Source organism: Aplysia californica, unplaced genomic scaffold, assembly GCF_000002075.1.
Source record: "Aplysia californica isolate F4 #8 unplaced genomic scaffold, AplCal3.0 scaffold00091, whole genome shotgun sequence".
NCBI lineage: Eukaryota > Metazoa > Mollusca > Gastropoda > Aplysiida > Aplysiidae > Aplysia > Aplysia californica.
The window spans coordinates 1,500,365-1,516,194 of NW_004797361.1; the positions used below are offsets into that span (position 1 = coordinate 1,500,365).

The following is a 15,830-nucleotide window of genomic DNA, read 5'->3' on the forward strand; positions in this document are numbered from 1 at the left end:
TGAAATCAGGCATTCCTCAAAATTAGGAAATCGAAGAAGAAGGCATTTTTTCTCCAGTCTGGCAATTTTTTAATCAAATGTTTCTTTTTTGGGGGGGCTCAACACCTTTTATGTCCATATATAAAAACACATTTCCACATGAATTTTACAGAAAAAAGTTGACTAATGGCACAAAATATGTAAATATTTAGTTTTCAAGTACTCTCAAGCTATAAAACCTACCAAAATTTGGCGGCCATTTTCGCACTTATTTTACCTCTGAAACCCAGCGACCCCCACCTCATTCAATCGCAAATATCTCAACTTCTAATCTATTCAAAATGGATTTATAAGAATAGAAAGCAAGACAAACGAATAAGCTTTCAGATGATACCAATAACTCAACATGCCCAAAAATAGATGAGAACCTAATGATTAGATTGCGTCACGACACAATTGGTGACTATGTCCAAATGATGAGGTGCAATTTACTCACAATATGAAAGGTATCTAATACTCAGAAATATAATAGAAAAAAATATATGATCTGTATTTCTAATTTAATTTAATCTAAAAAAAAGAAAAGTAAGTAATACACTGTGCATAAAAACAAGCAAGATGACATCAGTCTCATTTTTTTCTTCTTCAAACTTCAAGTGCCAGATATTAAACAGACATGTCACTTCTCTGCTTAGACACTCAAAAAACCTGTACCATCCTAGGTTTTGCCCCCCCCCCCCCCACCCATCACAAGACGTACAAAACATATCACCTCATGTTCAAGATAAATACTCATATATACAAGACCATACTTAAAACAACAACAACATAAAAAAACCCAACCCCAACAACAACTCCGGTATTGAATAAGTTCAATGCATTTTCAAATTCAGTAAGTTTAACTGTGTAAAAAATCACTGAGGTAACAATATCCATCCCTGCCAGGGCTGAACAAAGTGGCAGGACAGACATGGATACTCTCCAAACATTAAAGGTCTTTAGTTTAGTTTTAGTAAGAGTTTTACGGCACTTGAAACACAATAAGGTTATTTAAGTGCCAAAGATTAGAGGCGTTACAAGAGAGTAACAAACACAAAAAAGAAGGGGGAGAGATCAGGACGATAAGATGTTTGATAGGAAAAAAAGAGCAAACCACACAAGAGCACCTGCTAACCACCCACATTCAAAATCTGGGACAAAACAAAAGTTTGTTTGAGTAAAGGCAGGCACACTGATACAATAACAATCATTTATTAAACAAGAAAAAGCAAGACAGATAGACAGAAACAACAGAGGGAGAAAAAAGAAGTAGGACCTGTAGAGGCGCCATTCAACTACTTGGATATAATCAGCCCGTATCATTTCAGATAAATCTAATCTCTATATCACAAACATTTTTTGCTACCACAGACAACATACAAAATATGAACCCATCTGTTCTGCATCACAAACAAACATTTGCCTATCACAGACAAATAGTTGGCCAATACAGATTTCACACAAAATATTCATGTATCTGTTCCGTATCACAAATACAGTACACCCACAAAATATCCATATCTTTTCTTTTTTAAATTACCAACACAAATTTGCAAATAATATAGAGTGCACACAAGATATCCATAAATATCTTCACCATAACAAACATTTGTTAAGTCAGAAAACCCCCCCACCAAATATCCTATACATCTCTTCACTATCACAAACATTTGCAAATTTACAGATGACGTACAGAATATGCACCCATCTCTTTCCTAACACAAACCAACATTCTCAGCACCATGAGGGCTCCCATATTCTGTTACAGGAATACCAACAGCAAAACCTCCTCTTTAAGTTAGTACGAGTTTTACAGCACTTACAACACAATAAAGTTATATAACGGCCGAAGAGTAGAGGTGTTAACAAGAGAGTAACAAACTAAAAAAAAGAACAAGAGGAGAGATACGAACGATAGCTGTTTGATAGGACAGAAGAAGCAAACCACATCAGAGCATCTGCCAACCACCAACAAAACCTTCTAAAAACATCCCACAATCTCCAAACTCTTCATAGCCGGGCAGAGGAACAAGGCCGAACAACAAAAAACAATTTGAGTACAATAAAAGTTGACTGTGCCAACACACGCAACAAGTGGCTCCGACAATCTGACCAGTCCTCAGCTTCTTCTTTTTTCTTTAATCAAGCGCCAGATCAGAACACAGACATTGGCAAATCATGGCTCGACATTAATTTTCCTGCTCAGATGCTCTCAAAAAACCTGTGTAGTATTTCTCATCTTTTCCCATCACCCACCTGTTTAAAGTTCTGTAAGTAAGTTATACTTGGTCTATCTCTGCCTCTTTTGCCATTTATTCTTCCATTCAGAGCACTCCCATTAAGTTACCATTAGCCTCCCCAGCCTCTTTTGCCATTTCTTTTTCCATTCAGAGCAAATTCTCCTCCTATTAAGGTACTATTACACTATTCAGAATTACGAAGTTCAATCTGCTCAGTATCTAGTTTTGAGAAATTTGACATCAAAATTTTTGAGTTTCACAACATGTTAAGCTTTTCCAAATGCAATTCTTTGAATATCTTGACCACGCCTCCAAATACCCTTACAATTTTGATCAGGAAGATAGAGAACTTATTTTTGAGCTCATAGTCTTCGTAACTCGAAACGGTCAAAAATGTCAGATAGAGCTTGGTAATTCTGAGGCAGCGATTAGTCTCTCTGGACTCTTTTGCCTTTTATTTTTCCAGTGAGGATAAGATGTCCATGGCTCTAATGTCTACCCCGCCGTCCACAGAGACCTCAGCTGATCTCGGTTGTATCGGTACCTCCGCCTGGACAGAAGGGAGTGAATTTCTCCGAGTGGTAGATTCGTGAGATCTGCATGAGGAGAGGGCCGGTCTCAGGGTCATTGAGCCACTGACTAGCACTGATGGGGTTCTCCAGCATCTGCAGGAAGGCTGTTGATGAAAGTGGATTATGTATAAACTCTGAGCGTTTTACATCAATCACATGATCACTGAGTCATTTACACAAGATAAAACCTTTCACAGTAATAAGAAAAACCAGTTCAACCACACAGTATAACACGGATAGGTTGAACACAGAAGACTCGAAATTATGCATCTATCGAACGGTGCCTGCGGTCCTGTTTTTTTATTTTTTTATATTTGAAAGATATCCTTCGAATTACGGATCCCTTGAACTACCGAAGCCAGTCCGCAATGAATACGAGCTATTCATGTTATACTGTATAAATAATACCAAAATAATAATAAATAGCATTTGTATAACACAAATTCTCACTCAACAGCAAGCTCAACGCGCTTTACAATTTATGTTATTTATATTATAGGTTTTCTCGAGGCTTCACAAATTAGAAATGCTGAAGCCAAAAGGGAAACCCAAAAGCTGTGCCTGTCCACGAGTGGAAATGAAGTTTTTAAACGCTCAAAATGTTGAAAACTCTTTTCCGCCAGAATTGGTCATATAGTCCACAGCAGCAGAAACCAAAAGTCCTCTTCAAATAAAACAGACAGACAGACAGACTGACAGAAACAACAACTGTGAGGAAAAAAAGAAGAACCTACAAGTAATACCCTACAGCCACTCGCTTGATGAAAGTAAATTGTGTTGTAAATATATATACACACCTTAGAAGCCTGCACTAACACAGATAATCATAATAATAGATTGCATTTATATAGCGCTCTATCCCATAGTAGTATAAACTCTGAGCGTTTTACATCAATCACATGATCACTGAGCCATTTACACAAGATAAAACATTTCACAGTAACAAGAAAAACCAGTTCAACCACATAAAGAAGAACGTGCACAACAATACATTCATTATTTACACGTAAGGACAGCAATAAGACCAGATCAATGTTAGAAATAAAACAAATAAAAAATTAAACCTCAGCCTCCCCTGAGAATGTAAGTGGGTGGAATAGAATTATAGTTTGTCTGAGTGAAGAAAAGCACATTAACACAGCAACAATAAGACATTCAGAACTAGGAAAGAGCAAAACAGACAGACAGATAGACAGAGAGTCAGACAGACAGACAGAAGGACAGAAACTCAGACAGACAGACACCCAGACAAACAGACACACATACACACATACATACATGATACAGAAAGAAAGACAAACCGACACACACACACAGACAGACAAACCGACAGACAGAAATAAAGAAAAGAAAATCCCAGCCTACCGAGCAGACACCGAGGACTGTTAAGCCCCAGTTGGACGGACGGATTTGCCAGGATGGCCTTGTAGACGGGACTATTGACATCCAGGCCCTGGTCAACGCTCTCTGGCTTCTCCTTACGGTCACTTAGCAGCCAGTCACACTGAGAGAGACATTCAAAGCCACCATAGGTCAGCCAAACAAATAAACAACAACAAAAAAAGGAAAGCCACAATTCAAAACCCAAACACACAAAAAAGACAAAGCCTCAATTGGACACACAAACAAACAAAAAGACACAAAAAACCACAACTGGACACCCAAACAAACAAAAAAAGGCAAAGCCACAATTGGACAAACAAACAAACATAAAGACAAAGCCACAATTTAACACCCAAACAAACAAACAAAAAAGCCACAATTGGACACCAAATAAGTATTTAAAAAAGCAAAGCCACAATTATTGGACACCCAAAACAAACACTCAAAGCCACAATAGGACACCCAAACAAACAAACAGAAAAAACAAACAAACACTCAAAGCCATATTTGCAAACCCAAACTTTACGGAGACCATGGCCTAGGAATCATCAATTCCTGTTCATGTAACTGACCTCGATTTCTTTCAAAATCTGCCTTGGTCATTCGCAATAGTTACAAGTTACAGTAGCAATTTCTATTAATTAAAAAATTGTTTGCTCTCCTCCACAAATCCCCACCCCTCCCCCTTCCCTGCTTCCAGTCGAGGAGCGTCTTTTTGCAATGAGTGTGAAAGAATGTAAGCAATAATTGCTGTATAGCCCATTAAGCCGGACATTATAACATAAAAGTATAGAGGGGCATAAGGCCAGACAGAAACCCTTACTATTAGGATAGACGGAAACCTTCATTAGGCCATAACCAGCCCACTTTTGCACTACAAGATAGAGATGGTCAGTGTGTGCTAACAACACAAATGCTGGAAGCGTGACAGATCTCTGCTTTACTCACAGCAGCGTCCTGGCTATTCCTAGACACCCTGAGAGCGTGGATTGCCTCCTTCTCAGCAAACCCCATCTCCAGCAGGTTTTGTAGAGCCTGAAAGGATTGAAAAACACCAAATAAAATCTTAAATCCGATCTGCGGTAAGTTTTGTAGAGCCTAAAAGAATTAAAAAAACAACATGTAAAATCTTAAATCCCATCTCCTGTCATTTTTGTAGAGCTTGAAAGAATTGAACCCCCCCCCCAAAAAAAACCCAAAACAACTGTAAATCCAGCCTCCAGGAGGTTTTGTAGAGCCTGAAACAATTGAAAGAAAACAAAATTAAATCTAAACCTCCAACTTCAGTAAGTTTTATAGAGCCTGAAAGAATTTCAAAAACAGAAAATAAGAAAGATGTACACAGCAAAAGGATATAAAAGGTCTGTCAATCAAAGCATTAGGAGAACCGTTTGAGTGTTTTTGTGGCGTTGGGGTTAAACAAAGTCAGGAGGCAGAAGAGAAGTAGGAGGAGAAGAAGAAGAAGAAGAAGAAGAAGAAGAAGAAGAAGAAAAGAAGAAGAAGAAGAAGAAGAAGAAGAAGAAGAAGAAGAAGAAGAAGAAGAAAAAGAAGAAGAAGAAGAGGAAGAACAACAACAACAACAACAACAAGGAGAAAACAAACAGACAGAAGATAAAAATCAAGCCAGTGGTCGTCTTACCCTTGGGTTCGGCCTGAACTCCCTTCTCTGGAAGGCCCTGATCGTCTCCAGAATGTTCTTGAACCTCGGACCCTCTGCCCCTCCGGTGGCTCCCACTAGCTGATCGTCCGAGGAACCCTCTGTACCCTGGGTCATGCCCTCTTCCCCCTCGGTCACCTCAGGCTCTGGCTCCTCCTGCCCCGGCAGTGGCTGATCTATGTTGGGATCCGACTCGTTGGTCAGCAACCAGTCCATGGCCGACATCACAGACTGCCTGGAGAGAGAGAGAGAGAAAAATCACCTCCATTTTTTTTAGTTTGAGTAAAGAGATGTTTTCGAAAGTGATTTACACAGCTCGCGGTAGTGAAAGAGTTAACTAACCACAGGTGGCATAATTTTGTGTGATTTGATTCATTAAGTTTTGAGGTACATGAGTGAATGAAATGATTAGGACAAGAACAAAAACTCTCAATGATTCTGTTGATGTTATCGACCCACCGCCCACTGATTCAGTTGTCATAGGTTAAGTACTCACTGATCCAGTAGTAGTGATCGCCCCAGTACTCACTGATCCAGTTGTAGTTATACATCCAATACTCATTGACTCAGTTGTTGTTATTAATCCAGTACTCACTGATACAGTTGTAATTATAGATTAAGTACTCACTGATTCAATTGTAGTTCTCGACCCAGTACTCACTGATTCAGTTGTTATCAATCCAGTACTCACTGATTCAGTTGTAATTATAGATTAAGTGATTCAGTTGTAGTCATCGATGAAGTACTCACTGATTCAGTTGTAATTATCAATCCGGTACTCACTGATCAAACTCACTGAGTTGTAACTATCAATCCAGAACTCACTGATTCAGTTGTAATTATCAATCCAGTACTCACTGATTCTGTTGTTGTTATCGACCCAGTACTCACTGATACAGTTGTAATTATCAACCCAGTACTCACTGATTCAGAAGCAGTGCCTTCCTCGCTCGGTTCTCTGGAAAACCCATGTCTGTCAGCTGCTTCACACTGGACTCTGCCAGCCCATTCTTACGTGCCGGAGCCTCGTTCAACATCTCTGGAGGGAGAAGAGATAAACAAAGTTGGTTGCTTTTAAGGACAAGTGGGCTAACCCAGATTTCGAGTGTTTCCAGAAATCTTGACCTAAACCAAAGTGGGCATTGCCCTACCTATAGGAGAAGTTTGGTTTCATTGGTGTGTATAATTGTTTGGTTATAGAGAAAAACTATCCTTGTCTTTTAAAGAAAAAAAAACAAGGCGCAAAAACTTTACCTTCAATTTTCTCAAAACAGCATTTTTCGGATAGCTCCCTTGTGCTTAAAAGCGACCAATTGTAACTCTATCTCACAATCCCGGAATAATAAGGTTCTAGTGAACTCAGAGTATTCAGTGTTTGTCGGAATTGTTAGTGTTTGTAGTTCGAGAGTCTAAAACCTACCCTGTGCTCCCTCTACATCACATATAAAAGTTTGCGACCTGTATTTCTTTATTACCTGGGAAAAATCCATGTCACATTATTTTCATTCTTAATTTGAATTTGAGGGAGACAAAGTGTACTTTTACTTTACTTTACTTTTCCGATCCAGCAGCCATTTGGGTTCTAGCCCTTCAGTCTGTCGATATGGCAAAGCATTTACAGGTTTTAATTAGCTGTGAAAAAAGTGTACAAAAACTTTGAATTCAAAACACTTGATAACATGAACTTCATCGGACCAGAAAATTTCTTCATGTTTAGCAGAATGTAAATGAAGAGATTTTTAAAAAGAATAGGTGACTCCTTTCTAATCGTTTGTTGCAGCCAGAACTACAAACAAGATCAAATGCTTAGCTTCACATAACCTATTTTTTAAAGTCATTAATAACACACTCAGAGCTGGTAACCTTTGGAAATGAAAAAAAAGTTATTCAAAAACTTATTTTCAACCTTAGACAGATGCCTTCAGCGCACAGAATGAGGTTCAAGGAAGGTTGTAGCTGTATACTAGATGGATATCTATCCTACTACGTAGTTTAAGAACATAACAAATAAAACATGAAATTGATAAATTGAAACTGCACATTAAAGAGCTAATCTAAAAATTCTTTTAAAAAAACAGGACGTTCCCCTCAAAGTAAGGACAGTTGACAGCATCAGTGCTTCATCTCTCTGTCTCATGTACCAAAGCCACTCTATCACCAATCGCTGCAGACAGGAAGAGGGACAGAAAACTCAAATGGGGAGGAGGGGGGGGAGTTGTGTTTTGTCTTAGCCCATTGAAAGAGTATTGTGTGATACCTCTTGACAATGGAAGGCTACTGTGAGTGAAAAGGAAAAAGGGAAAAGGGGGGTCAGCTGGGAGGAATGATGAAATTGTTCAAAATTCCTTCATGCTTACCAGATTTGCAGGAATTTATTTTATTATGTTAAGGGAAGTTGCAAAGAATAAAGATGAGGTAAAAAGGGAATTGAAATTCTTCCAAATTAACATGAATTTCATGTTAAATGACTTTTTGTTAAACAAGGTCTCCTGTGTCTCAAAAGTGAGAGTAACTGAGTTAGAATTATATATTCTGGGGTCATCGATTGTAAATTGATGGTGTTACACTCTTACCGTGAGAATGATTTCCTGAAAATTTGCTCAACTCGCACAACAATACAAAACTTTGTTTTTCAAGTGCCACGTCTTAAACAGATATTGGCAGTCATGGTCTTCCATTTATTATGACGCTTGCATGCTCTCTAAAAATCCTACATTATCCCCGTATTTTCCTCGTTACTCATCCTTGGTCTACATCTGCCTCTTTAGCCCTCTACACTTAAAGCATCTTCAATTTTTTCCCTCACAATGCAAAAGCCAGTACACACCCTCAGCTTGCTGAAAAATCTTGGCAGCTTCTGGGTTGAGACACAGGATGCGTTGCGAGGCTTCGATCAGAGATATGAGAATTCGACGTAGTTCACTCTGAAACTAAATCAGGAACAAGAGTTACAGAAAAAGGATAATCATAAAATTACTGTGTAACTTTCAATTTAAAACGAATTCATGGGACAGTGGAGGAGGACACAAGAGGTTTTTAGAAAATATTAATAGCCCGCATTATATCCGACTTAAAAAAAAAATCTGAATGAATCTAGCTAAACTGATAAAATGAAAAACCAAAAGAATGGGAATGGTACGTCGGTGTTGGAACAAAGGAAGTCATCCTATGATTTTAAAAATCATAAAAGGCAAGTAGAAACATGATGTGACCACATCAAGTGCTAATTGAGTATCAGTGTACTATCAATGACCACTTCAACTCAAATTTTACGCTGACATTTTTAAAAATGCATTTCTATCCGTTGAATTTGTACACTATTTATTGAGTTGATGCATTTGATCCTGCTTTACAATATGGTAAAAAAAAAAATCGGGTGTCAGAAAATTATATAGTTGTTCCATTTGTGCCTGACACCATCACTATAAACGATATAATCAATGGTAAGTTTCGCAAGGGGCAGAGGTCAATTCAGCAAGTTCTTCCATAAATGTCACTCACATCGAGACTAGAGCTCGCCTCCTCTTCGGGCTGTTCATGGTGTTTCTTCACCAGATGGGCAGTGGCTTTACGTATCGTTGCTATGTCTGCAACTTTCTTGTCTTCTCTCTGAATACAACCAGAACGTAAAAGGCAGCGTCCATAAGTATGTAATGACATAAAATAGCAAACACCCTTCACAGTGATATATCAAATTGCAGAATGCAGAGAGCCTACTTTCTAGAGGATATAAAGCTAAATAAATGGCATCTGATATCATTATTATCAGCAATATTATGATATGATGATCATCATTTTTATCATGATTACTATTATGATCAGTATCATGACTATGATTATCATCATTATGGTAATTATTATAATAAAGTAACAACAAAAAGGAACAGATCTTACCTGCCTGTCTGTTCCTATACAAGGAACGTCTGGTCGTTTTTTCAGTAAGAGCAATTCATCTGCAAAAATACAAAGACGTACCACTTAAGAAAACCAAACACTGAGTATGATTTTGGCCTTTTGAGTTACTATGACCATGATGTCAGAAACCAAAAATTCTATCGGCCCAATCAAAATCATAATCAAGATATTCAAACAACTGCATTTGAAAAAGCCAGACATGTTGTGAGTCTCACAATTTTTAACGTCAAATTTTCTCAAAACTAGGCACTGAGCAGAAGGAACTTTGTAACTCTAGGGTAGCGACTTATGCATGAGAGACAGGCCAGATAACTATCATTCTCAGTTATGCCAAGCAATAAATGACCTCAGTTAGTTGCGGGTACTGTAAAACGCACTAACATTTTTTTTGCCTACTGCATAAGTTTTATTTTCAAAACCAATCATTTAGCAAAGCAAATTGACTTAAGTCATCTTAAAACACACAGCTGACACAGAATATACAATCCTTATACTGTTGGACCTGTCCAAGAAGACCACCCATTGTCGAAGAGAAAAGTGGTCATCTCAGACAGTGTCTCATTATAAAAAAGAAAAAAACTTTTTCATTTTCACTTTTCTATTACTTGTGTTTCTTATTTATTTAGTTTCTGAGCGAGTCTTGTCAAATTCTCATGAATAGGATCTCTGATTGAAGCCACCTACGATCAAAACTGTGTAGGTTGATGTGGAAGTAAAATATTTACGTCTCTACAATAGCAACGACCAACTGACCGTTATCTTTAACCCCTTGCTGGCCTATGGAGAGATCGTTGGACAAAGTCTTCCCACATCGGACAAGCACCAGTTTGTAATGGAGTGAGTTCTTCATAGCATCTGAACCCAGGCCGGTCAAGGATGCCGGACGGTCAAGCAAGTGTTCCAGGGACAGTTTAACCTGATCATGAAGCAAATGAAATCAAGGTAATTCACAATTTCCTTCATCATTTTTTCAGGCGTTTAGTTATTAGTACGCTAAAAAAATGCCTGTTACTTGTTTTGTACCTCAATGAAGTAGGGTTTTGTTTTGAAAACTGTGATCTTACTAACCAATGAGACATTTTTCACTTTTGCTCAAGTCACAAAGCTGAATGGCAGCTGGCGACTACGAGCGCTGAACAGTCATTACATGTCAACCCTGTCAACCTCTGAGTCAGAGATGACACCTCCAAGTATTCAAGTAAAGCTGACCAAGGAAAGCACTGGCCTTATATTTTGAAATTTTCTTGAAACAACAAAAAATGATTTGTGATGCATCTTGGTGAAATCAGGCGCTCGTTAATATAAAGAAATAGAAGAAAACAGCACTTTCCTTCCTGATTTGTAATTTTTATGGAATTTTTATTTTTTTGGTTCAACACCTGTTATGTCCATTTTAAAAGAGATAAGATATTACTGAAAATTGTAGATTAAAGGCTCCCAAAATGTAAATTTTCAGTTTCAGAGGACTCTAAAGCTTTGGAAGTCACTAAACTTTGGTGGCCATTTTCGGACTCATTTTACCTCTGAAACCAAGTGACCCCCACCTCCTTCAATCCATATATCTCGATTATTATTTAAGATAAATGGATATTTCTTTTATTGAAAACAAGACAAATGAGCAGGCTGTAAGATGATACCAAAAATTCCAATTGACAAAAAAATTGATGAGCGTCTGATTTCACTGTGTTGTGACACATTTGGTTAGTTGTGTCCTTGTTCGAACAACAAAAAACCAGAAAACATGAGCAGCGAAAGGAAACCAGTGTCCAGAAAGAAATCATGCTGCCTGTACTTCTTTCTCACAACATCACCCAAGACCATGAATAATAGTGAACATAAATATTTACCTCCCTTCATCAATACTGCCTTCTCAACAGAAAACCTAGTATCAGAATAAACTACATTTTGTCCTTAACTCACAGCGTCACTTTTCGTTCGATTCTGTTACCTTTAGTTAGTGTGACTCAACAGCCCACCGGAGCTTCTCGGCTCGGGGTCAATGAGCCCTGAACCTAATTTGCCGCTGTCGGTTAAGAAGTTCACCTTTTTGTCTACGTTTGATACGATATAACTTCTTCCCCATTCCACACAGCAAACCATTACGGGCATGTTCTAAAAGCTCAATGTCTTGAGATTTATTCTGCATTAGAATGGGTAATTTCTGTGCCTTAGTTTTTGTTGTAGATAAGTGTTTGTAGAGTACCCAAATGTCCTATTTTAGTTACATACTTATGAATAAATTATTGTTTATTTTAAATAGGCACGACAGATCTCTCCAAAATCTGTGTTAAACTGACTACGAATATCATGTCTTTTAAAATGAGAAATCTTAAATCTGCGCGAGTAGTAATAGTCAAGTTATAAGAGAAGAAAGATGAACATCTGCATTTTTTAACTAAAGACACTCAGTGTTAGCTCTTATTCTACCATTAAACAAGAGAAAGTTACTCTATGATTCTATGTTTGTTCATGAATCATGCTGTGTCTGTGGCAGCCTGCATACAACTAAGAAAGATATATTATAAGATTTTTTAAAAACACAAAAGAGTGTTAATACATGGGTAGAGACGAACTTCTTGTATGGAATAAAAATAATGACAGCTAACATTCATTCTTAGTTTTTGTGTCGGACATATATGCGCAGAGACTTATGAATGTAAAGAAATCAGAACATTGTCAGTTATTGCAAATGGTTATAGAAACGAAAATAAAAGCTGGAAAAGCCTGGTGCTGATTCAGTGTCACTGGAAAGCTAGAAATTATTCTTATAATACAATCACGAGAAGTCATCCCTGTTATTCAGTCAACTTTCAAAACCTAGATCTAGTGTTTTAAGAAAAATAAGGAATAATTTTGGAGTGTAACTGACTGATAGCCTACTGTTCGTGTTTTACATTGTTGTAGATGTATTCTGGCACTAAAATCGATTTGCACTTTTTCACAGAGAGACATCAGGGTAATTTTGATAAACTTTAGAGAAAATATGCGATTATATAAGACACATAAAGTTATATTTGGAGGAATTACTTTATAGCGAATAGTGTGCCAGATGGATAAAGATGCAAATTACAGCTTCCTATTATATGCGCAGATACCAACTTTTCTGAGTATCTGCACCAAAGTTATGTCATTCATGTTCCAAAAGTTCGACAGTTTTTGTCGTGCTTTTTATTTCTTTTCATTCACACTTGTAAAAAAGTTTTTACAATTTAGCATTGCCGATTTCAGCGTGTCTAACAAAATAACCAGACAAGTTACAATGTCAGTTGTTTTTTGGGACTCAAGAGCAGGACTGCGTGCTTTGGGAGCATTAAATGATAATTACCATAGATACAAGGATACACCTAAAACTGTACGTTGAAAAGTGCCAAAAATGAAGTCAGCCTAGACAGAGCGGTCACAGGGAGCTGACCCCCGTGACCCCAACGTGATAAGGCGCTCGCAGGGGAGCCCCCTGCTACAACTAAAATTCCACTGCCGGTGCGCCGTGAACTGAAAAAAAATTGTTTTAAGTTGCAGCACACTCTGCCTAAGATTCTGGTGCTTGGGAGCAATGAAAATGCAGGATCTTAGCCGCCATGAAACTATGGTAAAAAAAACAACAAGAAAAACAACAACAGATTCAATGATGAGAAGCTTAAAATTTTTATTCCCCCCGAATGTTATAGCTTAAGATTAGGCTGTCTGGTTGAAAAAGTGCATAAATGTAGTGTATTTTGCACATTGAAAATGTAAAACACATAAACAATTGTTAGAGGAGAAGATGAAAAACTGGCAAACTCCTCCGAGTGACAACAAATAAAATGGTCCATTTGATAGACAAAACAAAACACGCTAGGAGATGTAAAAAAGACGTTTACAAAGAAGTAATACACACGTAGGCTACCTTATCACAAGTCCAATCTCGGCCAACTTCGGCTACTGCATCCACTCCGCTCATATTAGTGACGCGGACTTTCATCATGGCAGACGGGGGGAACAATAGCGAATCCGTCACCACCATCGAGATATTCCACTGGTTGGGACCACTCACAAGTTACTGGAGTCACGGGCAAAAACTGCCCACAATAATTTCTGTGGAATCTAGAGCAAAATAAAAAAGAAAGTGTCATATATATTGTAATTTAACCAACAAAACTGGTCTGGAGGTCTCGTTGCAGCTCTGCAAATTCTGGATGTTTGTGTGTTTTTGAGCTTCAGTCATGACAGGCCTACATTTATTGCATATATTCATTGAAGTGACTATATCTCCGAACGTTCGGGAAAATAAAGCTGAACTCTATTTCTCAGAACGGTTTCCGATCTCGAGATTTTTTTGGTTATTTGCGAGATTTAGGTGTCATCCTTTCATTCTGCCATTCTGCGAGGACTGGGAAGAACTCTTGGGGCCAAAACCGGCGAATAACAGTTGCGGGGTGGGAACTACCGAAAAGCCCCCCCTGAAACCCCCCTATTCTTTAGGGCCAAAACCCGTGAATAACAAATGCGGGGTGGGAACTAGATCTAATCTAGATCTAGATCTAGATCTAGATCTAGATTAGATCTACCGAAAAAGCGCCATTCTTAGCTCCACATTTGGCCTTATAAAATAGATCTAGATCTAGATTCTAGATCTATATCTAGATCTAGAGTCTAGATCTAGTTGTTATGTTGATATCTATTGTTTGTTAGATATTCAAATAAAGTCTAGATCTAGTTAAAAGTACTGTTTCCCTTGCCCAAACTTTGGGCCAAAGTCAAAGTAATCAGAACAAAAAAGCAGGTCCTTGCCTTGCTGCGCCTTGCACTATGACTATGATCTGACTGACAAAGCCAAGGGCCAAGGTAATAAAAATGAAAAAAGACCCGCTAACACAGATAGATCTATTACAAAAGGGTTTAGAATAGGGTTATGGCGGTAAAATACCAGTATATTCTGCTTGCGTTTCCAGTATCGAAGAAAATTGATGACACTTCAAGAATCAGATGTTGTCGTCTTGATAGAAATTGTCAAAGTCAGAAATGGCAGAACGAAAATAAACTAGAATCTATAGACTTGTAAACAAGAGTTATTTCCTTCCGCATTTTCCTAAAGGGACGTCATTCTCATTCTTTGAGAGGAAATGGTTTCCTGCTAGGGCGCTATAAGGGATAAAAAGAAACATATGTTTCCTAGTTAAGAAATATCATGAGTAAAACTGTTACTTAACAAACAAAGTCAGATTTTAAAAACTTGGAATTATTCAGCACAGCTGATATTTTTGTATTTGTATCGCTGCATTTTATAAATATTTGTATAGACTACCCCAGTATAACCTTGCATGGTTACCACAAAGCGTAGTTAGTAACAAAATGGCTGCTGCCTTATGTGACCTCGTTCACAGAAAAATATAGTAGGCCACCACCAATGCAGCTGTTGTGAATACTATAACAGCTTTCAAAATCAGAGGTAAACTGTCAAACATGTTTCTTTTCAGTTACATAAGCATATTAATTTTCGAATAGGGATGTCAAGGGCTCAATTAATTCATTGTAATTGAAATCTACATCTTGATATCTAGTCTAGAGTAATAAGTTCTGAGTTCTGTTTACTGTTTAGATTTAAAGGTACCACTACCATAACACACAAGTAATCTTGTAATTAATAACTAAGCAGGTTTATTAGTCCTATAGATCTAGTAGGCTACTACTAATCTGTCATGATTAATATGTTCGTATATGTTAACTTTCTTTTGTTGCATTTGTTTGTTTGTTTGTTGTTTGTTGTTGTGTGTTGTTGTTTTTTCGGGGGGGTGGGGGTGGATAGGCCTAAGGGAGAATAACATATCGTATTGTAAGCCAATTGTGAAATAGGCCTACATATCGTGTTTCTGGTGGAATTGATAAAGACGTTAAACAGGCTATATCTAATTATTTTGTTGAATTAATCTGCAAGTTCAAGTTCTTTCATTAATTAGAAATATATTTTCCTTTCCCTACAAAAGATAGATGTGTATGGTCATGGCGTTCATTGCACCATTCAAATCCAGTTAACTACTTCCAAGATTTCAGCTATTATAATCCCCC

The 15,830-nt window shown here is 37.7% G+C and overlaps 1 protein-coding gene across 1 annotated transcript; it reads right to left on the reverse strand.

Moving 5' to 3' along the window:
• Positions 1-2,220: 2,220 nt before the first annotated feature.
• LOC101854156 (ubiquitin-associated domain-containing protein 1) lies at positions 2,221-14,827 on the reverse strand. Its single transcript, XM_005094923.3, has 11 exons — positions 14,692-14,827; positions 13,672-13,868; positions 10,539-10,701; positions 9,765-9,823; positions 9,372-9,479; positions 8,698-8,800; positions 6,795-6,909; positions 5,853-6,105; positions 5,162-5,248; positions 4,196-4,334; positions 2,221-2,934 (listed from the first exon to the last, which is right to left on the reverse strand). The coding sequence occupies exons 2-11, from the start codon at positions 13,786-13,788 to the stop codon at positions 2,777-2,779; spliced, it is 1,302 nt and encodes a 433-aa protein (XP_005094980.1). The 5' UTR covers positions 13,789-13,868; positions 14,692-14,827; the 3' UTR covers positions 2,221-2,776.
• Between the last annotated feature and the right edge of the window lie 1,003 nt (positions 14,828-15,830).